This window comes from Globicephala melas, chromosome 10 (genome assembly GCF_963455315.2).
Source record: "Globicephala melas chromosome 10, mGloMel1.2, whole genome shotgun sequence".
NCBI classification, from domain to species: domain Eukaryota; kingdom Metazoa; phylum Chordata; class Mammalia; order Artiodactyla; family Delphinidae; genus Globicephala; species Globicephala melas.
The window spans coordinates 5,192,977-5,220,197 of NC_083323.1; the positions used below are offsets into that span (position 1 = coordinate 5,192,977).

Below are 27,221 nucleotides of genomic sequence, written 5' to 3' on the forward strand. Positions count from 1 at the left end.
GACGTGGAGGTAGGGCTTCCCTGGTGGCGCAGTGGTTGAGAGTCCGCCTGCCGATGCAGGGGACACGGGTTCGTGCCCCGGTCCGGGAGGATCCCACATGCCGCGGAGCGGCTGGGCCCGTGAGCCATGGCCGCTGAGCCTGCGCGTCCGGAGCCTGTGCTCCGCAATGGGAGAGGCCACAACAGTGAGAGGCCCGCGTACCGCAAAAAAAAAAAAACCAACCACTACGAGATACCATTTCATACCTACTAGGGTAGCTATAATCAAAAAGACGAACAATAAGCGTTGCCAAGGATGTAGAGAAACCGGAAGAATTTCCATACACTTCTTTGGGGGATGCAAAATGGTGCAGCCACTACGGAAACAGTCTGGCAGTTACTCAAAAGGTTAAGCACAGAATCACCATATGACCCAGCAATTTCACTCCCAGGTATACACCAAAAAGAACGGCAAACACAAGCTCATACAAAACCTTGTACACGGATGTTCATAGCAGCACTATTCAAAATAACCAAAATGTGGAAACAACCCAAATGCCGTCGAGAAAGAACGGATCAGCACGTTGTGGTCTATCCATAGGATGGAATATTATTCAGCCATGAAAAGGAATGCAGTTCTTTTTTTTTTTGGCTGTGTTGGGTCTTTCCTGCCGTGCGCGGGGGCTACTCTTCGTTGTGATGCGCGGGCTTCTCATCGTGGTGGCTTCTCTTGTTGTGGAGCACGGGCTCTAGGCACATGGGCTTCAGTAGTTGTGGCACGTGGGCTCAGTAGTTGTGCTTGTGGGCCCTCGAGTGCAGGCTCCGTAGTTGTGGTGCACGGGCTTAGTTGCTCCACGGCATGTGGGATCTTCCCAGACCAGGGATCGAACCTGTGTCCCCTGCACTGGCAGGCGGATTCTTAACCACTGCGCCACCAGGGAATTCCAGGAATGGAGTTTGGACACCTGCTATAACATGGATGAATCTTAAAAACACCATATGCCAAGTGAAAGAAGCCAGACGACACAAAAGTCACGTATTGATATGATTCCCCTTCTATGAAATATCTAGAATATGCGAATTATAGAGACGGAATAATTCTTTAGAGACAAAGTGGCTGCCGGGGGCCAGGAAGGAGGATACAGGACTGGGTGCTGGTCGTTACGGGGTTCCTTTCTGGGGTGATGAAAATGTCCCTGACTGATTGAGGTGATGCTCAACCGCTCTGGGCGTACACTAACAACCACTGAACTGTACGGTATGGGAATTCTATCTCAATAAACCTGTTATTAAGCAATGGACCTCTAGAATGCAGGTGCTAGCATCTACCTCTGCTGGGCTATTTTGAGGACTTGGTGAGATGATCTACTGGCCAGTGCTAATCAACTATAGTGATCTACACAGATGTCACCGTCACCACCCACGGCTTCTCTGCGCGTCAGAAACCCCTTTCTGATTTACTCAGCCTAGCTAGCAGCACCTAGGATATGTGGACACCACCCGAGGTGTTGGAGCTATAAAGAAACATGACCTAGTCTCTGCCCCACATGGGCAGTTAGGTGTCACAGCTGCTTGCCGGTCGTCCCACGTCCCTGTGCCCCTCCAAACCAGCCCCGGGAGTCAAACACCATTTCGCACCCCTGCCACCTCTCTGATCTTACCTCCGATCACCCTCGTCCTTGCTGTCTAGGCTCCAGCCACGCTGCCCCCCTCGCTGGGCTTCACACCTGCCAGCACGGGCATCCCAGGGGGCCTCTGCACTTGCCGCCGCCCTAGGTACCAACCAGCAGGTCTCCGCTCAAATGCCAACTCCGACCACCCCACCAAAAACAGAGCGGAGAAGGAACCACCCTGCTTCTCGCTTCAGTTTCCTTCAATGCGGTCATGCCACCTGGAAACATACTCATCCGTCCCTCGACATGTCTGTCTCCCCAGCTGGACCGCCAGCCCACTCAAGGCCATCACCGCAGGAGCTAAACTAGGAACAGACCCATGCAAGGCGCTCAAATCAATGGCAGGGCTGCCTACAGACCTAGAAAAGCCTCTGGGGCATGCAGACATTTGGTTCTAGAGGCTGCCTTGCCCAGAGCAAGGTCCTGTAGGAAAACACACAAGAGATGTCTCTGCTATGAAGAAACTAAAACTGGATCTCTGACCTGGTCAAAGTCCAAATACGAAAACAACAGACAGAAGGGGATGAAAATCACATTTCACGCCGCGGGCCACAGAGGTCAGCTCTGGGAGCAAAAGCAAATCCGCCTCCCGGTTTCACTGCTGCCCCCGCGGAGATGCAGTCCCCTCCTGGCCACCACCAACCACCCTGTCCTCGTACCGCCCAGGTCATCCGTCTCCCCCGCGGAGACGCAGTCCCCTCCTGGCCACTGCCAACCACCCTGTCCTTGTACCGCCCAGGTCATCCGTCTTGATCTTCTGGTTCACAAAAGACTTTTTAAAGATAGCACCCGTCCTTACTTTTAGGGACGTACTCATGTGCAAAGCCCGAGTCCTGCAGGCACGTGTCTAGGACGTGTATTAATGACGCCCTTGGCACAGTGCTCTCTGCATAGACTTTTCACAAGCTTGCTGTAGCCGGAATAAAAATGACTTCCCCCTGAGTTCCTTCTAAATGATCATGAAGAGCTGCAGCCTGTCTCCCCCAAAGCTATGACAGTTACGTTTCAATCACTTCCAGACAGGCTTGCTGTGGCTTAATGCACGGAGGACGCAGGCTCATTGCAACCGGCAGGAGAGCATCCCGGCCAGGTGCAGTGCCAGCCACGTCCCCGGGCATCTCCACACAACGATGATAGCACCGTCTTCTGCCCAGAAGACCATCTTTGTGCAGCTGAGTTTCTTCGTAGGGGCAAAGGAAGGGAGAAAGCAGAACTTAACAACCCGAAGGAGCCTTGTCCAGTAAACTGGGAGATGAGATGCGAAATCTGCTGCTGGGGAGAAATGCACTCCCCGGTGACGGCACGGCCAGCCTGCCTTGGACCAACGCACCCGCAAGTGCGGAGGCCCCTCTCTGACTATTCACTCTGGAAAGCACGAGAACTGCCGTTCCCTCTTTCAAAGATCATTAAAAATATAAAGGATCTCATCTGTAAACTGCTATCTTCCCCAGGCGGCACCAGCTGTTCACCCTGTTAAGAGATTCAGGGCACTCCTGGAGGATGCTAGCGAAAAGGACCACAGGACAAACACCTGCATACAGGAGACAGGGTAAGCCTTTCAGCTCCCGAGCCCACAGGATACTCACTTCTAAACGGGAACCACAGACCTGCCCATGCACCTCCCCCCCAGCTCTGCCCTGTTTGTGCCCATGTTCCAGCGCCCGGCACGGCACCCGCCGGACAGCAAGCGTGTGGCATCTGACGTCACCCTCATGCTGGCAGACGGGCACGACTGTTCTGCTTTAATCCGAGCCGGGATTTGAATCCAGGGAGCCGATTCCACAGCCCATCACACCCACCCCTTCACCCCCTCACACACTGCATCACACACAAAAGACGCTCGAAGGGAATGTTTCAGTGAGCGGCTTCGTTCTTAATGCCTGGCGTAGCCAAAGTCCGGGTCTTTGACGGGAGCAGAGAGCAGCTCACAATGTTTTAAACACCAACAGTCCTGAGGTAGGAGGGTCAGTGGGGGTAAGTCTACAGAGAGAGACAGGACAGGGGCCAAGACAAGAGGCAACGAAGTGCACATGATGGAGAACAGAGAACGAAAGCCGGGGGACCGACCGTGCCAACTCAGAAAGGTCCCGCTGGTCCCAAGACTGGACGTGGCCAGCGGTCGGGATGTTAGCCAGACCTCACCCTGATGAGCTCAGGCCTGCACGTGGTCCACACCCTGCACCAAAACAACCTGCACTTCCTCCTCGGCTGATTTTAACCTGTGTCCTCTCACCGGAATAAGCCATAACCGTGAGTATAACTGGAGTCCTTTCAGCAAAGTATCAAACCTATGGGTCGTCTTGGGGCTCCCACACTTACAACCGGCATCAGAAGTGGGGTTGGGCTTGGGGGAAACGGGCTTTCTAACCTCACACCCAGGTGGGCAGGTGCTCAGCTTGCTCAAGGAGGGAGGGGCAAGGAGGCTCGGGGGCCGGAGCGCTGGAGTTGCGGGGTGGGGTGGGGCGGGGGCGGGAAGTGAGGCAGCAGGGCCGCCAGCCCGGAGCACGTCTAAGGGTGTCCGGCTCGGCGGCACCCCCGGGCAGGCCACGGGCAGCTCTCCCCTGACTGCGCGTACAGGCTGCCTGGCCCTGGGGCCAGTTCCTCCCCACGCCAAGAAAAGGAGGTGCTGACAGCCCCCTGTCGTGAGGGAACCCCGACTCAGGGATACGCTGAGCCTCCCCCTTACCTGACAAACAACCACCACCCAGGGTAGCTGGCGCTCAGCCCAGGCATCGCCCAGACCCCCACCAGCACGCGTGCGTCTCTGTTCAAAAGCCCTGTAGTCAGTGAGAACTAGTATTTCACATACATCCCCTCCACGTGCCACTACAGCGACCAACAAGCCACAGACAGACAGCCCGACGGCGCCGTCCTGTTTGCTGTGTTTATGCTTATTTTAGAAGATGAGCCACCAGCCTCGAGGTACGATTTGCCGTCTGACGGCAGGGGGAACCTTCCAGAAATTGCCCATCTCCAGGCGTATGTGCTGCAGGCTGGCGGGATGGCCGTGGGAGCAGACTTCTATGTGTCTGACAGCTGGCCCTTCCTGGGAACTGGCAAGGCAGCAAGGCCGGCCCTGCTCCCAAGGGGACGGGGACCCTCAGCTACAGCTAAGGGATGCGGCGGTTTAGGGACAGGAGGTAACTCGGCCTGGTGTACTGGTTTCTCCGGCTGCTGTAACAAATTATCACTAATTTGGGGCTTCCAAACCACCAGTGTATTCCCTCAGAGTCCTGGAGGTCAGAAGTCCAAGACCAGTTTCACCGGGTTAGTGCCAAGGTGTCAGGAGGGCTGATTCCTTCCGGAGGCTCTAGGGAAGGCTTCCTGGCCTTTTCCACATTCTAGGGGAGCCCATGTTCCTTAGCACGTGGCCCCTTCCCACATTTTCAAAGCCAGCAGCGTGGCATCCCATATCCACCCTCATGTTGCCACCATCACCTGCAGTCAAATCTCTCTCTGCCTCCCTCTTATAAGGGCACTTGTGAGCCCACCGGACAATCCAGGGTCATCCCTCCCTCCACACCCCTAGCTTAATCACATCTGCAAAGTCCCTTTTGCCATATAAGGAGGTAACAGTCACAGGTTCCAGAGGCTAGGACGTGGACATCTTTGGGGGCCATGATTCAGCACACCACACCTGGGTTCCCCAGGAAAGAGAGCCCAGGGCCAAGCTGACTGCTGCTGCTTTTGGGGGGACCCTAACCCCAGACTAGCAAGAGTGAGGGGAGAGGGAAGGGAGGCAGGTGCGCCCCTGAGCCGCCCGCAGCTTCGGAAGGAAACCCAGCCGACGCCCAGCACACGGCCAACTTCCCGTGGAAGCACGGCTCTCAGAACTGCCCGACGGGGAAGAAAGGGAGAGGCGTGCACTCCCACTCCCTCGGGTCCTCAGTCCTGCTCTGCCCCACAGGATGTCAACGTCTGCACTCCCAGCCCCTCCAGTCGGCACACTCCATGCCCCAGACGTGGTCGTTCATCTGAACCCGGAGTCCGGGGCTGGAGGGGCTGCCAGAGCCTCCGCAGGTCCCGTCGGGCTGGTCCCGGATGCAGAGATGCTGTGGTCCCTCTGTGTGGGTGGATAGAGGACACGCAGCTGCCCGGCCCTCACCCGGTAGAGGCCAAAAATGCCTGCAGTCTCCTGAGGCAGAGGCGGGTAGGGCCGAGTGAGTGGGTCCAGGAGGAGCGTGAAGCGGATCTGGACCCCGTAGAGCAGGGAGGTGACCGGTTCATCTCGCAGCCCCGGGGCCCAGCACAGCTCCGGACCCTCAACCGGGGCTCAGCGGAGGAGGCATCAAACGGACAGACTCATTCAAGACCGGCCACTTCACTGGTTCAGAGCATAACCTGGGGGTGGGGGAGTTACTTCTCTCGGAGTCCCCGTATGGAGGTGAGGGTGACACCAGGCCCCCTGGGTCTTGTTTCAAGGAGAAGATGCTCACGTGCTCTCAAGCTCTGCTTACGTGTCGAGGAAGGAAAAATCGGAGCGGGGCACGTGAGGGTTGATTTTGTGTGTCAGCTTGGCCTGGACGGGATGCCAAGGCAGCCGATTAAACATCCTTTCTGGGCGTGTCTGTGAGGGTGTCTCGGGAAGAGATTAGCATTTGTATCGGTGGCCTGAGTAAAGCAGAGGGCCCAGGCCAGCGTGGGTGGGTGGCATGCAATCCAGGAAGGGCCTGAAGAGGACAAAAAGGTAGAGGAAGGCTGGACTCGCCCTCTCTTTGCCTGGGACGTGCAAGTCCTGTCCTGGGCTCTCAGGCCCTCTGACCAGCTTTCCTGGTCCCCAGTTTGCAGAGGGCAGATCGTGGGTCTTCTCAGCCTCCATAATCACGTGAGCCAATCCTTATAAGTCTCTATAGATAGAGACAGAGAGAGACAGAAGAGATATATATAGAGAGAGATAGATAGAGAGATGGAGAGGGAGATAGAGAGGTAGAGAGATAGGCCCATCTCCTGTGGATTCTGTTTCTCTGGAGAACCCTGACAAAAACAGGGCATCCCCTTCTACTGCTTAAATATCGCCCGTGGAGAACATTTTAGTGGCTGGAGTGCAGGGTTACTTTTCCTCACCGACAATCTTCTGTTCAGAATAACAAAGTGGGTATTCAGGAAAAAAAGAAATCTTAATCAACTAGGCAGTTTAAGATGCTCAGAATCAACATTATGGGGGGGGGGCCTGAAAACAGACATTTTCCATTTCAATTCTTTAAAAGCTACAACTTGCAAAGGTTTTGTTTATCCTGAAGGAGCCCTCGTGAAAAGGCAGTCGTGCCCTCATTGGGCCCAACCGCAGCGGTTAATGTGGAGAAACTTTTGAAAAAGCCCTTTTCATAGGATACGTGTGTGGCACTGCCCTAAACGGCGTCTGCACAGCCCAGGTCCACTGGCCTCTGGGCTCGCAGGTGATGACGCTGTCAGAGCCCTTGCCGGCCCGGGGATTACCTCTGACACCCTGCTGTGGTTTAGATCAGAGCATCAAACTGCAACCCACGCTCGCTCCGACAAAGGTTAACTCTATGAAGGAAGCCTCACCGCTAAGCCAGGCTCGAGAGACCAGTGGGGAGAGACGCGCAGCCGCCACGGCCCCGAAGGAGCCCAGAGCCAGCGGCCCGGGCTGGCCTTGCTTCCCTGACTTTCTGGAACCAGGCAGCCATCCTCTGGCCTCGCTGGTCCCCACACGTCCAGACGCTGCAGAACCTGACCGCTGCCCAGTGCAGGGGCACCAGCGTCCAATGAGGATCCACAGGTGTGGCCAGAGGGGACCCACGTGCCCGCTTTTCAGTTTCCTCTGAACGCCGCCCCTCTCGCTCCGGAAAGGGTTTGAACGCCTTGAACCGGTCTGCAAGGCACCGTGAGCGGTCACTGCAGCTGCTTATTCCAAGTGTTAAGAAAAGGGTCCCCGCATAACTGGGTCCAGCACATGACGGGGAGCCGGCCGTCGGAGAGGCCCCGTGGGGCTGGGCCCCTGGGAGATGCTCCAGGCCGTCCAGCCTCATCCTTCACACCCCCCCACCAAACGCAGCAGAAAGGCCCCTTGACCAGCCCCCAGCTTTGCTCCTCTGGCCCACAAGAGCCTGAACCCCAAGATCTGACCTCCCAAGAACATCCCAGCCAGGACACTCGTCCTCACCTTGACCAACTCTCTGAATCTGGGGTCGTCCCTGGAGGTGGGGTCGATCACCGTGCGCTCCTGGTTCTCCTCTGCAGGGACAAAGGACAGGGGGGTTAGCGTCGCGGGGGGCGGGGAGCCGGCTTCCCTTGCACAGATGGGGGGAATTGAGAGCAGATACCCCGTGGTCCTCTCACTGAGCAGCCCTGCAGCCATTCACACGGCCCGGGAAGAACTGCCTCCCAGGGTGCAATGGAGCATCCGCCCCCATCTTTCAGGAGGGCGGGGGGTGCACGCAGGCCTGAATCGGATCTGTGGAAAAGCCACCATTAATAAACCCGGGGAAGACCTGGCGGTCACCGAGAAAGCTCGCCACTACATAAGGTGATACGGACAAAAATATTAGAAAGAGCAGGGGGAAAAAAGGATGTTTCACAGCAAAGCGTGTTTATCCATATTCTGTTTCTGTTTATCTGTTTTCCCCTCCGTGTCTGCCCTCGATCCATGGACCACGGGCACCAGTGAGCTTGTACAGAGGGAGTGACGCAGTGGTAATAAGTGGACGGCAGAGGGGAAAGACCCACAGACACCAGACACGTCGCAGAACAAAACTGAGCAGGGGTGTTAAAAGGACAGAAAAGAAGCACAACCTCTGGCCCCAGGACGTGCAGGCAGAGATGACCAGGGTCCCGGGGCCCATACAGGCTCCCACGGCTGGGACCCTGTCCACGTTGGTGGGAATGAAATGGCTTTGAGTGACAGAGGCTTCACAACAGCAAAAATTCTTTTTTTTTAAAGTTTATTTGTTGTGACGGCTTATGAGATATTTCTATATATATATTTTTTAATTTATTTATTTTTGGCTGCGTTCGGTCTTCATTGCTGTGCACGGGCTTTCTCTAGTTGCGGAGAGAGGGGGCTACTCTTCACTGCGGTGCGCGGGCTTCTCATTGCGGTGGCTTCTCTTGTTGTGGAGCACGGGCTCTAGAGCGCAGGCTCAGTAGCCGTGGCGCACAGGCTTAGTTGTTCCGCGGCATGTGGGATCTTCCCAGACCAGGGCTCAAGCCCGTGTCCCCTGCATTGGCAGGCGGATTCTTAACCACTGAGCCACCAGGGAAGCCCAACCAGGGTGGTTCTTATCAAGGTCACAAGAGCTTCAGGGGCCAGCAGAACCTTACAGAGCAAACGGAAGAATGCCAACTCCCAGCCCAAGAGCAGCTATTTAGAAAAGCGTAAGACAGGCGACTTAGGGTGCAGGGAAAAGCAGGTTCAAGGCATAAACAGTAGCCCATCACACGTTTACAGTAAATCTACTTTCTAGCACTCCTGCTGGTCTAAAGCAGGGTTCTCAGCCAGAAGCCAGCAAGTCCCCCGAACCCCCATCCCAGGGGACTCGCTGTAATGTCTGGAGACGTTTTCGGTTGTCCCAGCCGGGGGGTGGGGTGGGGTGGGGAGGGGGAGGGGGAGTGGGCCGGGGGAATCTAGTGGGTGGAGACCAGGAATGCTGATCAACACCTTGAATGACTATAAAGAATTATCCGGGGCTTCCCTGGTGGCGCAGTGGTCGAGAGTCCGCCTGCCGATGCAGGGGACACGGGTTCGTGCCCCGGTCCGGGAAGATCCCACACGCCGCGGAGCGTATGCGCCCGTGAGCCATGGCCGCTGAGCCTGCGCGTCCGGAGCCTGTGCTCCGCGACGGGAGAGGCCACAACAGCGAGAGGGCCGCGTACCGCAAAAAAAAAAAAAAAAAAGAATTATCCGGTGCCAAATGCCCACAGCACGGGGTGGGTTCGGGAGAAACCCTGCTCTGAATCGGGGTAATTTCCAGACAGTGTTCATCCCCAGTGTCTCCTGGGAGAGGGTCACTTGCCTGGGCAGCGGCTGCAGCCAGACTGAAGACAAAACAGAAGAGCATCAGTGAAGGTCACGCTCTTAGAGCGGAGGGGACGCCGCAGGGGACGCCGCAGGGGATGCCAGCGGCACCTCCGAGCCCGTCCAGCGTTTGGCTGCAGGTCGGCCGCCTGGACGTGCGTTTGCGTTTCTTCCCCATCAGCTCTTGCTGGCCTGGCCTTGTCGTGGGAACCACAACAGAGGCATCAACCGGGACTTCCCTTTGAACCAGGCAGGGTTTGGAACGAAGCGGAATGTTCCGAGACTGCCTTCCAGATCCATCGGATCCCAAAACACACTTTAAGGCAAGTGTGTCCAGGCCACCACCTCATCAGTGCCGGCTGGGATGCGGTCCTGAGGAGGTGAGTGCAGGGCCGGTACCACTTGGTAGGTCCCACCTAGCAGGCCCCTGGCATGGAGGCCACTCCGGCTTGTGCAGAGATGGGGGGTATGTTAATCGTGTTTCTTATTTTGTGTATTTTCTAATGTTTTGACGTCTTGGGGCCTTGGGTACCTAGAGGGACTCTGCTCTCAGAGCTAGCTGATTCCCAAAATAGCAAACGTGTCCCCTGGGAGTGCCTTCCACGTGCAAACAACCAACCCAGAGCCCACACCCCCCAGACACCTCTCTAACTGAGCTCACACAGGGCTCTTACACACCCAGCCAACAGCCCCTGCCCTAATCACCTGGGACCAGGTACAGACAACTCGGGGCAGCCCCTGTGTCCCAGAGGCCCCTGGAATTACCCAGCCCAGCCCATCCAAACCTGCTTATGAACCCTGCCTCACTCACTCCTTCCTGTGACAACCACAATAAAGGCTTCTGCCCGCGCTTCCCCGTCACTCCTTCTGCCTCCTGCCCGAGGCTGCTGCCCTCCCCGTCGCTGCCCACTGCTGCCCTCCCTGTCGCCTTGGGAACCGTGAGTTTAACACACCACCTTTGCCGTGGCAGTCAGCTCCTGATCCGTTGGCCTCATCATACTCAAATCACAATAAAACTGACATTTGCAATCAGAAAGGCAGTAACCTACAAGGGAAGGCTTGCTTTTTTCCTACAGACTTTTCTCAACGTGACCTTGAGCTGAGAGCCCCATGTGACGTCTGAGTCTGATCAAAAGGCCACGAATGCTCCTTTTCAGCCCCTCCCAGACCAACCGCAAGCTGGGAAGCTCAACTCGCCCACGACAAGGAGCTGGAGAAACGGATAATACCGAGCAGGGTGTCTTCGGGGTGGATCTCCACCGAGGCAGGGGACATCGGCAAGTTCATGGCATTTTCCCCTTCTTCCTGCAAGTCACTCACTGTCAGGCAGAAAGAGAAAGGAAAAAGCCAGTTAGTAGAAATGGAATATTGTGGCCTCGCATGTTGGCAGTGGAAACAGAGAGAAATCAACTCCTGTTTTTTAAGCATTTAACAAACATTCCTAAACGGCTGGTTGCCCAGAAAGAGTCCAAGGAAAAATGCCCCGAACCAAGAATACATTCTGCAATCCTTCACCCACGCCGAAGAGTTCCCGATTCTCACCAGGCCCGGCCAGGCTGTTTTCACCACCCTTTGCAACACATGACGATGTCATGGAAGCTTCTGGGTGCTTCCAGATCCACCCAGCGCTGCTGAGATGGACGAAGCTTGGATCACAGCGACAGGGCCTGAAAAGGGCGGGCTCCCCTCCCCCTCCTGGACAGCAACGTCCTCGGCCGTGGACTCTGGGTGTGAAGACCCTCCCGGCACGCAGCAGGCGAGGCGGTGCCGTCGTCCGTGGCCACATTCACGGGACAGAATCCGGCTGGCCCGACGCTAGGTAATGCCCAGGGTCGGGAGCAGTGAAACACACAGCAGAATCTAACACACTGGATCTGGAGACTTGGAGCTGGGAGCACAGGACCGTGTCTCGAGGGCAGACAGGGTGCCGGGGGCTGGGGAGGAGGGCGCCCTGAACAGTCGCAGGGACCGCAGGGCTGGCTACTGATGAGAGGGGCGGCCTGGATGCCACGGTACAGAAAGGATCCCTCGCCCCCCGCACTAGACACGTTCCAGGAAAGCATCTCGACTTACACTGGCCGGGGGCCACCCCGGGACATCGGGGGCTAATGGCGCATTTCTTCCACCGGCCATAACTGCATCGGACTCCAGGCTCCAGCCCCCATCCAGTGGGTGCAGGGGGCGCTGGGCACCTTTCCAGCCCTGGCTGAGAACTGCTGGGTGACAGTCCCCGACCACACGCCCCAAAACCAGCCTCTTCCTCGGTGAGCTCCAGTGACAAGTGCCCAGCCTTCCTTCTCCTCTTTTTTCCTTTTTATTTTTTTTAAATCGTAATTGAATTACAACGTTGTGTTAGTTTCAAGGCCTCTGTAATGAAACGTCCTCAGAGGTGGAAACCTACTTCCTCTTTCAATACTGCAGTCACCTCGAACCTTGAATATCTCCAATTCTGGGACCTGAGGGGACAGGGGACAGAGTAGCAAGGGGACAGGACGTGATGGCCTTGGGACAGGCGGGACAGGGTGACCCAACCCCAGGCACGCCTGGCAACCTCTCTGCCTGTTTTCTCAAAACGTCGGGTCCCCTGGAAGGACTTAATGAAACGATGAACATCAGGTTCTGAGGCCGGAGCTGGGCACACGGTGGGCTCCCTGGACTCAGCCGTAGACCCAGCTCTGGGGACAAGCCACCCTCTGTCCCTCACGAGGAACACGGCAGTGGGGCCCAGGACGTTGGGTTCTAACATCAGGAAGGCCGTGATACAAGACTGTGAAAAAATGGGCTCTCTTGCACACCCACACCCGACAGCAGCAATGACTTACACGATTCACAGCCAAAAGGTAGAAACGGCCCAAGCGTCCACTGACGGATGAACGGATAAATATGGTCCATACACACAATGGAATGTTATTCACCCAGAAAAAGGAAGGGAATTCTGACACATGCTACGGCATGGATGAATCCCGAGGATGGTATACTAAGTGAAATACGCCAGACACAAAACGGCAAACCCTGTATGACTCCACTTGCAGGAGGTCCCTACAGTCAAATTCACAGCGACAGAAAGTAGAATGGGGGGTGCCAGGGGCTGAACATAGGGGGAAATTATGGGGAGTCGGTGTTTAACGGGGACAGAGCTTCAGTTTGGGAAGATGAAAAAGTTCTGGAGATGGAGGGTGGTGACGGCTACACAATAACGTGAATGAACTTAATGCCACCGACCAGTACACTTAAAAAGGGTTAAAATGGTACCTTTTATGTTATGTACATTTTACCGCAATTTAAAAGAAGAGGGAAGAAAAAATGGATCCCTCCCAACAATACTGAAGTCTGGAGGCCAGCCCTGCACCTGGAGACAGCCACAGCCTCCCTGCCGCCCCAGATCCCAGGAGCAGACCCCACGCACCTTTTGAGCCACCTTTTGATCCCCAAATCCTTAGCTTAACTCTGTGTGAGAAGCAGACGCGTGTTAACACCTTCACGAGCAAAGGACTTGGAGATGCACCCCGCCTGGCCCCACTCCCCATTCCAAAGATCCCCTCCAGTCACTCAGTCCCGCTCAGACCAAATTTCAGCAATTATTTTTACTATGTAACAAGTTACAAAGAGTCTTCTAACCAGCAAAGGGCTTTCCAAGGCAGAAAAGGGAAAGAGGACAAGGGCGCTATTCACAAAAGTTCTCGCATATTCTGGAGGCACGTACGTGAACTGTGGGAGGGGGTGTGCGCAGCAGCCGTGGGCTCCTCTCTCTGGTTTCCTGGGCCAGCGTCACAGAAGGAGGACAGAAAGGCCAGGGAGGTCCCTTCCGGTCAAGGCCGTCTGCCACGGTTATGTTCACGGCCGAGGAAGAACAAAAGGCCCTGGTTTCATATGAGTGGAGGGTCGCACAGGTGGGCTTCAGGGCACAGGTGAGTCCTTACTGTGAGCCCGTAGCTCCTCCCAGGGGCCCCAGAGCTACCACGCGGGTCATCCGCTGGCCTGGACACGGGCCGTGGGCCAGAACAACTGGTGGCAGATGGGGGTGTGGGGTGCAGAGATGAAGAGATGCTTCCAGGAGCCCTGCTGCCTGGTCTCAAAAACAGGGAGCGGGGAGGAGAACAGGAACGACATTTTCAAAGCAGAGAAACTGGGTCACATAAAAACAGAGGAATTTCCACACCGCCCTTGCAACATCAAAGATAACACTAAAGAGGGCCTAGGATCTCTTGGCTTTAATAGATGAGAGATGCTCTCACAGACCCACCCAGACGGCACATTCCACAGGCCTGTTAAGCCCGGAGGAAAACAAGGAGGGTCTGTGGCCACGAGCCCAGGGCTCGGATCTCTCTGTGCCACGTGCTGGCGTGTGGCCTCCGGCAAGTCCCTTCACCTTGCTCAGCCTCAGTTTCACCGTCTAGAACATGGGGGTGGCAGCGGTACCTACCTCACAGGGGCTTCTGAGGAATCAGTGAAGTTCATCCCAGGGAAAACCAGGGAAGGCTTCCTAGAGGAAGCAGGAATCCTGGAAAAAGGGACTTTGGGACTCCATGCAAAGCCTGTGGGTGACTGATCAGAGCTGGGGTTCCGGAAGCCCTCTGTGGCGGCCACGTCCATGCTGAACCACAGCGGGGTTCAGTGAGGCCCCTTTGGAGCTCCGCTATCGTTCACGGCCTGGGTTCCCTGAGGGACACGGCCCCTTCACTGAGGAGCCTTCAGTTGAAATCTGATTTTGGTCTTCTGAGGGTCAGTCCAGGGTCTGGAAGGAGGGGCTCCCCTTGGACCACAGCTTCTCCCCGAGCACCCCACTCTGCCAGGTCAGTGGCTTTCCCCTAATCCCAGGAATGTCTTGGTTTTGAAAGTACTCGTCCATTTGCCAGAAAGTCAGACATGTCAATGACTGGAAATGCCGACTATCTGTGTCACAGAGAAAGATCCGGGGCACCTGGTGTGCACAGTGGGTGTGGGCGTTCAAAGGACCTGGGGCTCGACGTGCCGGGGCCGAGGAGTCATCGTGGTCCTAAGTGTCTGCCCTTGTCCACCCTAAACCCTACAGCCAACGTGTTCCCAAGGCACCCAGGTTCACCTCCCCGCGGTGACACTCTGGGCCGTGGGCCACACGGGGACAGGGGGGTGGGTACGTGCCGGGAGGGAGAGAGGCTGGAGGAGACCCAGGGAGAGCGCGTGACAGCTCCAGTGCCCCTCTGGGGACAGCCACGCCTCGCTCAGCCCCGGGGCGCAGAGTGGGCTACGCAGACCACGGTCGCCAGATCACAGGAGCTTTTCCAAAAATGCTGGAAATTCTGGGTTTTGTGTAGAATCCCCCAATTTATAAATGTGAGCAATAATTCAAGTTCTGCGGGCCAGCCGGGGGCCGCCGGTTCACAACCCCCGGTCGCAGTAAAAGTCTAACCCACGTCCCTGCCTGTCAGCGGGAGAGGGCCACTAGCCCAGCACCTTCTCTGTCTTCCGTTCATCTAATCTCCTAACAAGTCTGTGAGGGAGTGGCTGGTCCCGGCTTGGTCAATGCTGGGCCAGCGTCTATCAGATGTGAAGGCATCTGATATACACCAACCACGAGTCCTAGAGTCAGGACTGAACCCAGTTCAACCTGGTCTTCACTCGCTATGCTCAGCTGAGTCCTACCCACCTTCAAGCCTCAGCTTGCTGGCCGCCTCTTCCAGGAAGCCATCTTGGGTACTCCCCTCCCATCCCAGGCTCCCCTCTGCCCAGCTCACATCATGCAGCCAGCCCCGTAACTACCTCTTTCCTGGACCGTCTGCCCACACCAGTGCTAACTCAGCTCCTGCACATAGTAGGTCTTTATATCTGAGGGGTGGCCCAATGAAGGGCTTAGAGACTGGGAGCCCGTCTGCTGGTTTCAGATCCCAGCTCAGCCGCGGACAAGCGGGGTGATCCTGGGCAAGGTACGTATTTGCTCTGTGCCTCAGCTTCCGTCTGTGAAATTGGGCCTGACGCAGTCCAAACACACCGAACCACGTCTGGCGTGCAGTACTCGCTCCGTCAGCATCAGCTTCCAGCTTCTGCCGAACAGAAGGAGACGCGTGTGCTTCCAAAGCCCGTTCTCTTTCCATCACTCCACCCAGAGACTGGGCAAGGTTTAAAACACACACCACCTCTCCTGATTGGAACGACAAGTGCATAAAAAGGAGGAAAGAGAATCCAAATCTAAAACCTCAAACGTCTCACAAACAGCCTGCCACTTATACCCCAGGCCGAGCGCAAAGTTTCCATCCTTGATTTTGTTTTTGAGACCTTTTTCTGTGTATGGGTTTCACTTATTTAGTTATATTTAATTTATTTATGCCCAGGCTCTTTCCCCCTCAAAAAAAGGCTTTCAAACAGTTTTTTTTTTATTATTAGGAAACACAACTCTGAAAGCAGCCTGCTTTAAAAGAGCAAGGCTACCCGCGAGGGAAAGCAGAGATCGGAAAACACAAAGTCTTCTCTCTCCGCGACGGGTGCCAGGGCAGGAGGGGGCAAAGATGGGGTGCTGAAAGCTCCCTGGGGCTCACCTGCGGGGGGTTCAGCGAGGATTAAAAAGACCCCATGGCGGGTGAGCCGCGGCCCTTGGAGGCCGAAGCAGTGACAACACCAGAGAAAACCCAACGAAAACAGCCGCGCTGTCCCCACCCGGCCCCACAGCTGAAAGAAGAACTTGGCAACGGCAGCAAAGCTGCCTCAATTGTGGACGCTTAACCAGCCCTTTTCAAGACGTACGCACTTCCAGCTACAACTGATCCTACTCAAAGAAACGGAGTGGCCCTCAGAGTTGCCAGGAAAAATAAAGGAGGATAAAGGAAGGAGTGTCCCCACGTGAGTTCACGGCGCCCAGACCCCGGCCCCCTGCCACCACCCCGCCCCGGGCTGGGGAGGGGGAGTTGGGATCAACTCCATATGTGCGAGAAGGACCTGACAAAATCCCTGCTAAAGGAGGCTTTCCACGCTTCCCCGGGGAAGGGAGAGCTTTCTGTGAACCTCCACCACCCATCTGCACTCAGAGGGATCGCATCTCTGCAGAAGTTACAATTTATCAGAATAAATTCATCAGCCATGAAGGTCTTCTTAACAGAGCAGTTCTTCTAAAAATAAACCAAATTGTACTTCATGTAAAGATCTCACAGCTCAGTGGAGTGAAAACACGGCCCAAATAAGATCTCAACAATGATATCCACAGACCGGACAGCCGTGGGGTGATGCTGCAGGACAACCCTTCCTGACATCCAAAGACAAGGTGATCAAACGACCTACCAATCACAATTCAAACGCATCACCCTGTAGAGGCCTTGAGATGCGAGGCCCGGCCCGGCCCTTCCCAGGAGGTCAAGACTCCAGGCTCCGTCTCCCAGATTCCTGGGATTGCAGTGGATGGATGACCGCATCCTGCCCAGGGTAAAAGGCAGGGGGGGCTATAACCACCTTGGACACAGCAGCTGCCCTTCCTGACTGGGATGTGGGGAAAGAGTGAAACTACTTGCAGTGATCCATGTAGCAAAACATACATGAAGGAGCCTCTTAACCTTTAAAGTGGTGGATCTGGTATGTTTTTACCGAGGAAGAGACTCTGGCCTTGCCGCGGCGACGCCAGCCCATAGTAACGAGCTCGGTATATTTATGTACGTTTAACTCACTGTAATTTCTCGGCGGAAGATGAGATTCTGAACTGCTCCGACAAGACCACGGGAACAAGAAAGCACCGTGACTGTGAGGGTCACTCAGCCTGAATATCTGATTTATGGTGTTTGCTCTGCTGGGCCACGAGATTCCACGCCATTTCTTGAGATGAGATAAGTTGAGAGGCTAAAATAAATACGTGAGCATTTCAATAAGGCAAAATGCAAAGGAGCCAACAGGCGTTACTGACCCCGCGTGGTGAGCTGACGGCTGAAGATCCGTCCTGTTCAGGCAGCAGGAAGCCTCGGGCTTCACGGGATGCCGACCTAATGAACACTGGCTAGAGGCCGACAGAGCCGGCCCTGGTGCTGGGGGAGTCTGGCACAGGGTGCAGACATATGGAAGGAGGTGTCCTGGCCACTTCCACCCAACAGCCTGGCCTGGCCCCGGGCACAGAGAAGTCTCTTGGGGAACAAACGTACAATGAATTAAGTGCAATACATGTGAGGGTGTTGACTACACAGCACACAGCATCTTAGTTCCCCTACCAGGGATTGAACCCACGCCCCCTACAGTGGAAGCGCAGAGTCTTAACCACTGGACCACCAGAGAAGTCCCGGTGTTGACTTTTAAAAAGCAGGTTTCAAATAATACAGCAGGATATTTATGTAAAATACAGAATCAGAAAACTCAAAACTGGGAATTCCGTGACAGGCCGGTGATTACAACTCTGAGCTTCCACTGCAGGGGACGCAGGTTCGATCCCCGGTCGGGGAACTAAGATCCTGTAATGTCTTGTGGCACAGCCTAAAAACAAATAAATAAATACTTTTTTAAAAAAAAGAAAACTTAGAACTATGTATTTTTATGTGTACACAACTAAATTCAAAGGAAAAGGAATGAAAGGATGTGCCCCAACATGACAAGAGTAGCATCTCCCCTGGGGGGATGAGTGACGGAAAAAAAGGAGGAGATTGGGAAAGCTTTGTCATGACTGCGTTCATATGTTACCTGTGAAAATTAAAATAAAGTTAAAAGAATAGACAACAAATAGATGCTCTACAGCAGGGACCCAAGGGAGGTGACAGCCAGTTCTACAGGGAAGGAGACCAGAGGGGGCAGCAGGTGAGGCTGCCCGTAGAGCTGAGCCTGGCCTGAGGCACTCAGCCCCTGGGTAGGTTTCTAAAGGCAGAGACGCAGGATTCAGAGCCCAGGCTGTGAGCCATCCAGGCCTGATGGTCCCTATCTGCCTTAGGTGAAGCCTTGGCCTGGAAACCTCAGACCCTGGGCTTCTTGCGGGAGGGTCTGCAGGGAGAGAGACGGTGTGCCTGCTGCAGAGATCCCAGAGGAAGTCAGAGGGCCACACGGGCCACGCCCAAAGCAGTGAGTTTGCGGCGTGGAGTCACTGATCTCCCCCAGGCAACTCCATCCTCACCTCCAAGTTCAGGAAAACCGCTGCTTCTAATGCAGGGGGCATCCGCACAGCTCAGAGCCTAGGAACCGCCTCCCCTCAGGACCATTTTAGCCCATCCGTGCTTTCACTGAGCAAGTCAATCCATAGCGTCTGTCTCAGGTGACGCTGAGGCAGTGCAGTGCCGCCTGGGTGCGCCTGGGGAAGCTGTGTGAGGGGAGCTGAGGGAACCCAGCACGGGAGTCCTGTGGGGCAGGAAAGGACCAGCTCTGGGACAGCACCCATGAGCGACCCCATCACCATGGGGACCTCCCTGTCATCTCCCCTCCCATCACCAGCGGGAACCAGCCTGGGAGCCTTGGCTAACCATTCCTCCTCCTAAACACTCAGCCCAGACTCCAAACGTCAAAGCACTTAGGCTCCCGGGGGCTAATGGGCGGATTCTTACCCAGCAGGTCTGGGGAGGGTCCAAGACTCAGCATCATTAACCAGCCCCCAGGTGATGTTGATGCTGCCCCACAGACCACACCTGAGTAGCAACAACTTAGAAGACATTCCTACGCCCCTCTGCTCCTGAAACCCAAGCTGGTAAGCGACCCTGTGCTCCTTTTAGAGATCGACACAGGGGCCACGTTTCAACAACTCCCAACCTGGCCAGCACCCGCCACGGCTCTGGTTTTCAAGAAAGAAGGACTGGGCGCCCACCTCACACGCTATCATGCTAAGCTCCCACGACAGGTGAGGTCTTCCCTAAAAGACTGAGTCACACCCAAACCGGCCCAGCTGGTCAGGGATGGCTCCAACCCCCTTGAGGCCTGCGGTCCCCCAAAACTACATAATCTCTCAGCTTTTGGGGGGATCAAAGGAAAGCACAGACCACTTTCTGCCTGTGGGGAGAATCCAGAATTCCATTCTTTCTCCGTGAATCCGTCATCACTCTTTTTTTTTTTTTTTTTTTTTTGCGGTACGCGGGCCTCTCACCGTTGTGGCCTCTCCCGTTGCGGAGCACAGGCTCCAGACGCGCAGGCTCAGTGGCCATGGCTCACGGGCCCAGCCGCTCCGCGGCATGTGGGATCTTCCCGGACCGGGGCACGAACCCGCATCCCCTGCATCGGCAGGCGGACTCTCAACCACTGCGCCACCAGGGAAGCCCCCTGTTACCACTCTTGAGCCAAATGCAGAGCTGCCCTCTCGGCAGTAAAACTAAATGCTTTCACTGGCCACCCTGGCTTCTCCCAAGACCCTCTAGTTTAACGCGCTGGTTCCCATGTCCCAGCAGAACGGGTTCAACAGCAGAAACGGCTCTGGGATGCAGGAGAGCTTGGGCTTTTCCCGGCAGCACTGCCAGCCTCAGGGGACACAGTGACAACCTAAAGGGAAAGAGAAGCTGGGAGAGGGAACCACACATCACAGCCCCGACCACCCAGAGCGACTCACGCAAAATGATAACTTGATTCTAGGACCAACATGCACGCAAGTGCAAAGAGGAAAAAGGTAAGGACCAAGATGCTAGACCTAGGACCAGCCCCTGCAGATTTGGCATCTCGTGTCCCGTCCTTAGGGCAACCAGGGGATCTCTCACCAGGACAGCCAGTCGGCCTCCCGCAGACTCTGCCGTGGCCTCTTCCCACCCCGAGCCAGCCTCTCCCCTTCTGCAGGAGACCAGCTGGACTCTGCTGTCCCTGCTCGCCAGCATCCACGTGCCCTTCCTCTGGTCAGACAGGACTCAGCATCCCAGACCTCAGCCAGTGGGCACACTGCACTCTCCAGCATACAGTCAGGGATGGGCTTGGCCCAATTAGAGCCAGCAGAACAAGGAGAGTTTCCTAGGAATGCAGAATGACAGGCACTCTTTCCCTCTGGCCTTGACCCAGAAAGGATGCAGGTGGAAGCTGCCCCGTCGTCTTACCAGCACACAAAATCTGGAAATGAAGGCACTGGGTCCACAGAGCTAAGAGGACAGAGTTTAGCCAAGCCAGCTGTCTGCTGGATCAAGCCTTACCTGAGGCTGGCAGCCTCTGGACGTTTCTGTCAAATGAACCAGCGAATGCCATTTTGTCCTTAATCCACTTTGAGTTGGGTTTTCTGTCATTTGCAGACAGAGTGGCTGGCTGTCACTCCCTGGGATAGAGCACCCCAGAGCTCCTACCGGCTCCAGGGTATAACCCAAACCCCTCAAAGTGGTACCTGAAGACTCTTGATGAACAAACCCCACCTCTCATCGACCCAGATGCAGCTCCCACGCTTCTGCATCACCTTTCAACGAGGCCATTCCTTTGCCCCCACTATCCCCACCACCTGAAATGCCCTTTTCATTATATCTAGCCAATTCCACCCGTTCCCCAAGATGCTTCATTAAAGCGTTCTCTGTAACCCCACCCCCTGGGCAGCATTAGGGCCCTTCTTCTGGGTTCCCACAGCTCCCTGTGCACGTGACAGCTACAAACCCTTATCCCCCGACAGGAAGTGGTGGGGTGTGTCCTATGCCCCGCCCCCGCCGGGTGGCCAAACGCTGATCAAAACCCAGCACGTGACAAGCATGCGACAAACATTCACAGAATGAATAAGTGACTGTAAATGTGTTTACGTAGGCAAAATGGAGCCGAAGAGAGAATTTAGGTAAGAGACACAGAGTCAGAAACACTAGGAACAGGCCGTTCTTGCAAAACATGCCACCTCCAGCCACTCGGGTGGACAAGAGCATTTCCATTAAGGCTTCCATTAGCCTGGCAGTCGTGGGTCACCAAGAGCCCAATTACTGCAATGGGGCCGTGCGGAGGGCGAGGCCTCGAGAGCAAGGACTCTGCTCTGCAATTAGGGACTTACTGGGACAGGCTGCCTCTGGGGCAACATTCCCAAACCTCGCCCACTGGAGCAAGTTCCTGCCGGCCAAGGGCGGGGTGGAGGGGTGGGGCACCAGGAAGGAAGCGATCCCCCTGGTTCCTGGACACTGGGTCTTCCTAATACCAAAGGCTGCTTAGGTCTAAGTATGGAAAGGCTGGGGCTCAGAAGCCAACATCAAACGGATGATTCCCTCCGGCCAGAAGCAATCCTTTTCCTCCCCTTTGCCCTGCGTGATCAGAAAAATGTGAGAACCACAGAAAAACGAATTGTCTGTGGGAAGGAGAACAGGAAGAAAGACTTCTAGGTGATCCTTCAATGTCAGGTTTACCAAATAAACCACCCGGCGAGCAGAAACCAGGACACCGGAGGGGCTCCGGGCTTCTTGCTCTAAAAAGAATGACTGATCCTTTAGGGACGAGTGATGATTTGGTCAGTTTTTCAGACGGAAAGCAAGTGGGTCAACTTATTCAAGTCACCTCTCAGAATGCATCAGGTGGAAAGAATCCCTCGGGGGCCTGAGACTGGGGATCGATCTGCGGACGGCCAGGTGTCTGCTACTGGTCTCACCCTCCTCTGATCCATCCGCCACAGTGTCTCCAGACTTCGTCCCCAGAACGCAGGCCGTGGGGTCACTCCTCTGCCCATGGACTGTCCTGACACTCCACCACTCCTAAAACAAAACCCACACCCTTCCCCTCGCATCCCACCCCCTCCTCCAGTGCAGAGCTCAGGGCCAGGCTCGGTCACCCCTCCGGGCCTTTGCCAGCCTGCGCCCCCTCCAGGAGCTCCATGTCCAGAGCCTGAGTCTGGAGGCAAAGCCAGCTGCAAACGCCCCCTCTTCCGTGGCCCTGTCCCTCCTCCAAAGCCCTGGCCCAGCATCGCGGACGGTGCAGACAGAATAGCGGAGAGAACGGAGGCTTTGGAGGGCTATTACGAAACATCCTGTGACCTTGGGCTTTAAGTCCTTCGTCTTTCACCATCTCTCCTCTGCAGAGGGGTTAGAACCAGACCTGTCGTCATGACAACTAATTTAACAAGATGGTGCTGCCTCAGGCAGCAGTCACGTGGTAAATGCTGGGTCTCTCCCTTCTTGTCCCACCACCCGCACCAGTGCTGGGTAACCGGAAGCGCTTGGTGTCCCAGAGTCACTCGACAAGTTTGCAGGCGCACCAGGCACATGCCAGCTGCAGGGTCGGACAGCCCCTGAGCGCCCACGTTTGCCAATCGAGCAGATGTGCCATGTCTCACGGCTAGATTATAAACTCCCACAAGGGGACTTCCCTGGCGGTCCAGTGGTAAAGAATCCGCCTTCCAATGCAGGGGACGCGGGTTCGATCCCTGGTCAGGGAACTAAGAGCCCACATGCCGCGGGGCATCTAAGCCCGCGCGCCACAACTACTGAGCTCGCGTGCCTCAACTAGAGGGCCTGCGTACCACAAACTACAGAGCCCACACGCTCTGCAACCCACAGAGCGCCACAACTAGAGAAAACCTGCATGCCACACTAGAGAGCATCCCGTGCGCCGCAACGAAAGATCCCGCATGCCGCAACGAAAGATCCCGCATGCCTCAACGAAGATCCCGCGTGCCACAACTAAGACCCAACGCAGCCAAAAATTAAATAAATGAATAATATAATAAATCTTTTAAAAATAAATAAACTCCCAGAAGGCAGAGCTCAAGTCCTATCACCCCTGTGCCCCCAGAGGTGGGCCCCGCACACAGAGGAGACCCTAGAAAAGTGTGCTCACCTGAACAGAACAGAATCGAAACAGATCCCAAAAGCCTGAGCTATCTGCCAGCATCAGGGGTGAAACAACTTCGCTAATTAACTGCTGGGATGACAAGGGGCCACGTATCCCCAGGCCACCAATTCTCAAAGAATCCAGACGTTGAAACACACCCTCCCAACTGCAAACCAGGCATATCTAACCTCGAAGACCCTGAATGTACAGCTCAGACATCAACACAAACATCTCGCCAGTCGCTGAGCATTTAAAACAGACACTGTAACGAGGCCAGCAACACAGCCTGACCCGAGCCCCCCACGCCCATCCTGAAAAGTGTGAGGTGCCCCCCAGAGTCGGCCAGCAGAGAGCCAGGCCAGCTGCCATCAATGGGACCAGTGACCGGTGTCCAGGCAGGAAGCTCAGAGTCTGCAGAAGGCTCAGAGCATTGCTTCACTGACTCGGAGTGAAATGAAAATGCAGCCGCACCAGAGGCAGAGGGGGCCGATCAGGCCGGCTCAGGAGAACATGCCTGTCCGGGGATATGCAAGGGCACCGGCCGCGCCGGGGACCCCGAGGGCCACCATCGTGCAGCGGGCTCTCCTGGAGCCCCCGGGCGCGTGTGCATTACCCCACCCCTCTGACGAACAGCTGGACCACACTCGTGAGGCCAGCGTCCCCCGAACCCTCGGGTTTTCTCAGCCCCCTTAGCTCAGGTTCCTGGCAATCACGGCATCCTGGCCCCATTGGTCCTAACCTGACGGTAGATCCTTTGATGTGAGCTTTCTGTCCCCTGGGTTTGGGAACGGCCTATCTGCCACACGTCTACCAATCAATCGTGCTGGTTCTAAGTGAGTAGATGAAAGCAATTTCAGTCACTGGTCATGAAAATCTATCATTAGTTAATGATAACGGAAAAAGAGTCTAGAAAAGGGGCATCTGCCTGCCAATGCACGGGACGCGGGTTCGAGCCCTGGTCTGGGAAGATCCCACATGCCGCGGAGCAACTAAGCCCGTGCACCACAACTACTGAGCCTGTGCTCTAGAGCCCGCGAGCCACAACTACTGAGCCCATGTGCTACAACTACTGAAGCCCGCGTGCCTAGAGCCCGTGCTCCACAAGAGAAGCCACCACAATGAGAAGCCCGCGCACTGCAACGAAGAGTAGCCCCCGCTCGCAGCAGCCAGAGAAAGACCGCGCAGCTACGAAGACCCAACACAGCCAAAGATAAATAAATAAATATTTTTTAAAGAAGAGTCTAGAAGAGGCAGAAGGTGGGAGCAGAGGTGTGCTCTGCTCCCCTCTGCTCAGAATTATCAAAAAAAGTGCCACATCTCTTTTATATATAGTAGTGTGTATCTGTTAATCCCAAACTCCTAATTTATCCTCCCCCCACCGCCTCTTTGGTAACCATAAATTTGTTTTCTATGTCTGTGAATCTGTTTCTGTTTTGTAAATAAGTTCATCTGTATTATTTTTTTAGATTCCACATATAAGTGATATCATATGATATTTGTCTTTCTCTGTCTGACTTACTTCACTTAGTATGATAATCTCTAGGTCCATCCATGTTGCTGAAAATGGCCTGAAATCAACACAGTATTGTAAATCAACTGTATTTCAATTATAAAAAAAAGTCACAGTGATGTCTTGTGTTTGTCGGTCATGGTTCCAGCCCCTTGGAGCCGAGCTGTGTGATGTGTCCCACCCATGGGGAGATGCAAAGAAACCTCAACAGGACCCGCCAGATGAGGTTAACACCCTCAGAGAGAAATGTGCTTCATAAGAGAAAAGTGGGAAAAATAAGTCTGCTGAAACAAGTTGGGCTGCTTCCTGTGCTATGAAACTCGTATTAATTAGCCTGATCGTTACTGTCCCATCGTATCCAGGCAAGCCCAAAGTGTGCTCTGCTGAGAAAATAAGAAGATTAAATCGTTAAGTCATTTTAAGAAAAAGAACCGATTCTCTGCGCACCTGCGCCGAAACAAACGCTCCACCGGGAGAGAACTTGGGACCCGCAGGCGGGAAACGCCAGGAGCACGGCGCCCTCTAGCGGCCCATCTGCCCCTGGAGATGCGAGCCAGGCATGGCCTGCGAAGGTTTCATCTCAACAAGAGAATCTGCTGCAGGGCAGAGGGGTGCCTTCCAAAGGCAGGCGGCTTTGGGGGCGCCTGAAGCCACGTGCCCCTGGGGCTGGTGGTCCCACCCGGAATGGATGCGACACTCAAGGGAACAAAGTACAAGGGCCTTCGGCACCCACTGGGGTTCCCGGGGATGGGCCTTTGGAGGGAGGGCCCCAAAGGAGCAAGTGGGAGCCACAGGCACGTGGAGACTCCCTCCCTGCCAGCCAGGACGAAGCCAGGTTCCCCAGCCCCCCCGACCCCCGGCCCCCACTGCGCTCTGTTCCATTCCATTCCCTTCCTTCCCAGCCTTACCACGTCTGAGGCCCGCTTGCGTCTGTGCTACCGGATTCGTGTCCATAGCTCCGTAAGGGCAGGCAAAAGGCCTGCCTGTCTCCCCAGCTCCCTGCACAGGGCGCAGCCCTCAGGAAGCAGTCAGTGACACTTGGCGAGTTAATGGTGAATAAATGAATTCATGCATGAATGAATGCATGTTGCAGAGCTCTAACATTCCTTTCTGGTGTTTCTTTTTGGAACTCCTAAGAGCTCTTTTCTACTTCTTTGGGGGCCTCTGTGGTAGGCTGAATAATGCCCCCTGTCTCCCAAAGATGTCCACGTCCCAATTCCTGGAAACTGTGACCTTACAAACAAAAGGGACTTTGCTGATGTGATCGAGTGAAGGATCTCGCGATGGGAGACGATCCTGGATTATCTGGGGGGACCCAGTGTCATCACAAAGGTCCTTATAAAAGGGATGCGGGTGGGTCAGAGTGAGAAAAAGGCAACGTGACAACACAAGCAGGGAGAGACTGGAAGATGCAGGGCTGCTGCCTTTGAAGATGGAGGAGCCTCTAGAAGCCGGAAAAGACAGGGAAAAGGATCCTCCCCTGGAGCCTCCCGAGGGAGCGCAGCCCAGCCGACACCCGGATTTTAGGACTTAGGACCTCCAGAGCTGTAAGATACTAAGTTTGTGCTGTTTTAAGCCACTAAACCTGTGGCAATTTCTTACATCAGCACATTAGCAAACCAATACATTCTTTGGCAGCACCTGCTCCGCCCAAGGCACCAGGCTAAGCTCCGAGGGCACAACCGTTACTGGAACCGGCACAGCCTTGGTCCCACGAGCAGCAGAAGCAGAAGCACAAAGAACGCATCCGATCAACACCGAGGATGAAAACACAACTGTCCCCACGTGTCACTCGCGTGACAGTGAAGCCGGGGAGGCTGGCTGCTTGATGGCGAATCCACTAAAATGTACTAAGTTAGGTGCAAAAAGAGCAGGACAGCCTCACGATCGGCAAGATCGGAAGTCGCTTCTCCACCAGTGGCTTCTCAGCCCAGCCACCTCAGGCGAAGGCTGAGTCGGAGGGGAGGGGGTCAGACCCCCACCACGCTCCTCTTCGGCCTGGAGTAGCCAGGGATGTGCCAATGGCTTGACCTCTTCAGCGACGCTGTGTTCCACAACCCCTCCCAGCCCTGGACCTTTGTGTGTCCTCTGTCCCGGGAACACCTGGCTTCTCCATCCTGCCAACGTCCTTCCAGGAATCAACCCACCAGGTCGTCAGGTAGCAGACTGGTCATTTTCAAATGCTTGCAGGGCCCACAGGCTCTTGCGCCTGGTCATCATTCAAGTCACTAAACACAGTAAATACCAGCGCAGACGTCAGAGTCATCGCCAGGGCTCTGGACCCGGGCAGGCATCTACAGTACACCTGGCGCGGTGAGCACGTTAGCAAACCAATGGGGAAAAGGATGCTCATCGCAGGAAATCAATTCCCTTTTGCTGCGTCCAGATACCTCCCTCCCTTCTCCCACGTGTGCCCCGACAGAGAAGGCTGGCCAGGGAAAAAGGCGGGGCTCGCTCGGTAGTGAGGATCCAGG

General features: G+C 55.3%; 1 protein-coding gene across 3 annotated transcripts in view; it reads right to left on the reverse strand.

Moving 5' to 3' along the window:
- Nucleotides 1-27,221, reverse strand: part of PARVB (parvin beta) — a 115,482-nt gene that overhangs the window by 46,151 nt on the left and 42,110 nt on the right. For all 3 annotated transcript variants that reach the window (XM_030855693.3, XM_060306274.2, XM_060306275.2), the window contains exons 2-3: nucleotides 10,856-10,945; nucleotides 7,776-7,846 (exon numbers count right to left, since the gene is read on the reverse strand). In XM_030855693.3, the coding sequence (XP_030711553.2) occupies nucleotides 7,776-7,846; nucleotides 10,856-10,945 (161 nt within the window). The remainder of the gene's footprint in view (nucleotides 1-7,775; nucleotides 7,847-10,855; nucleotides 10,946-27,221) is intronic.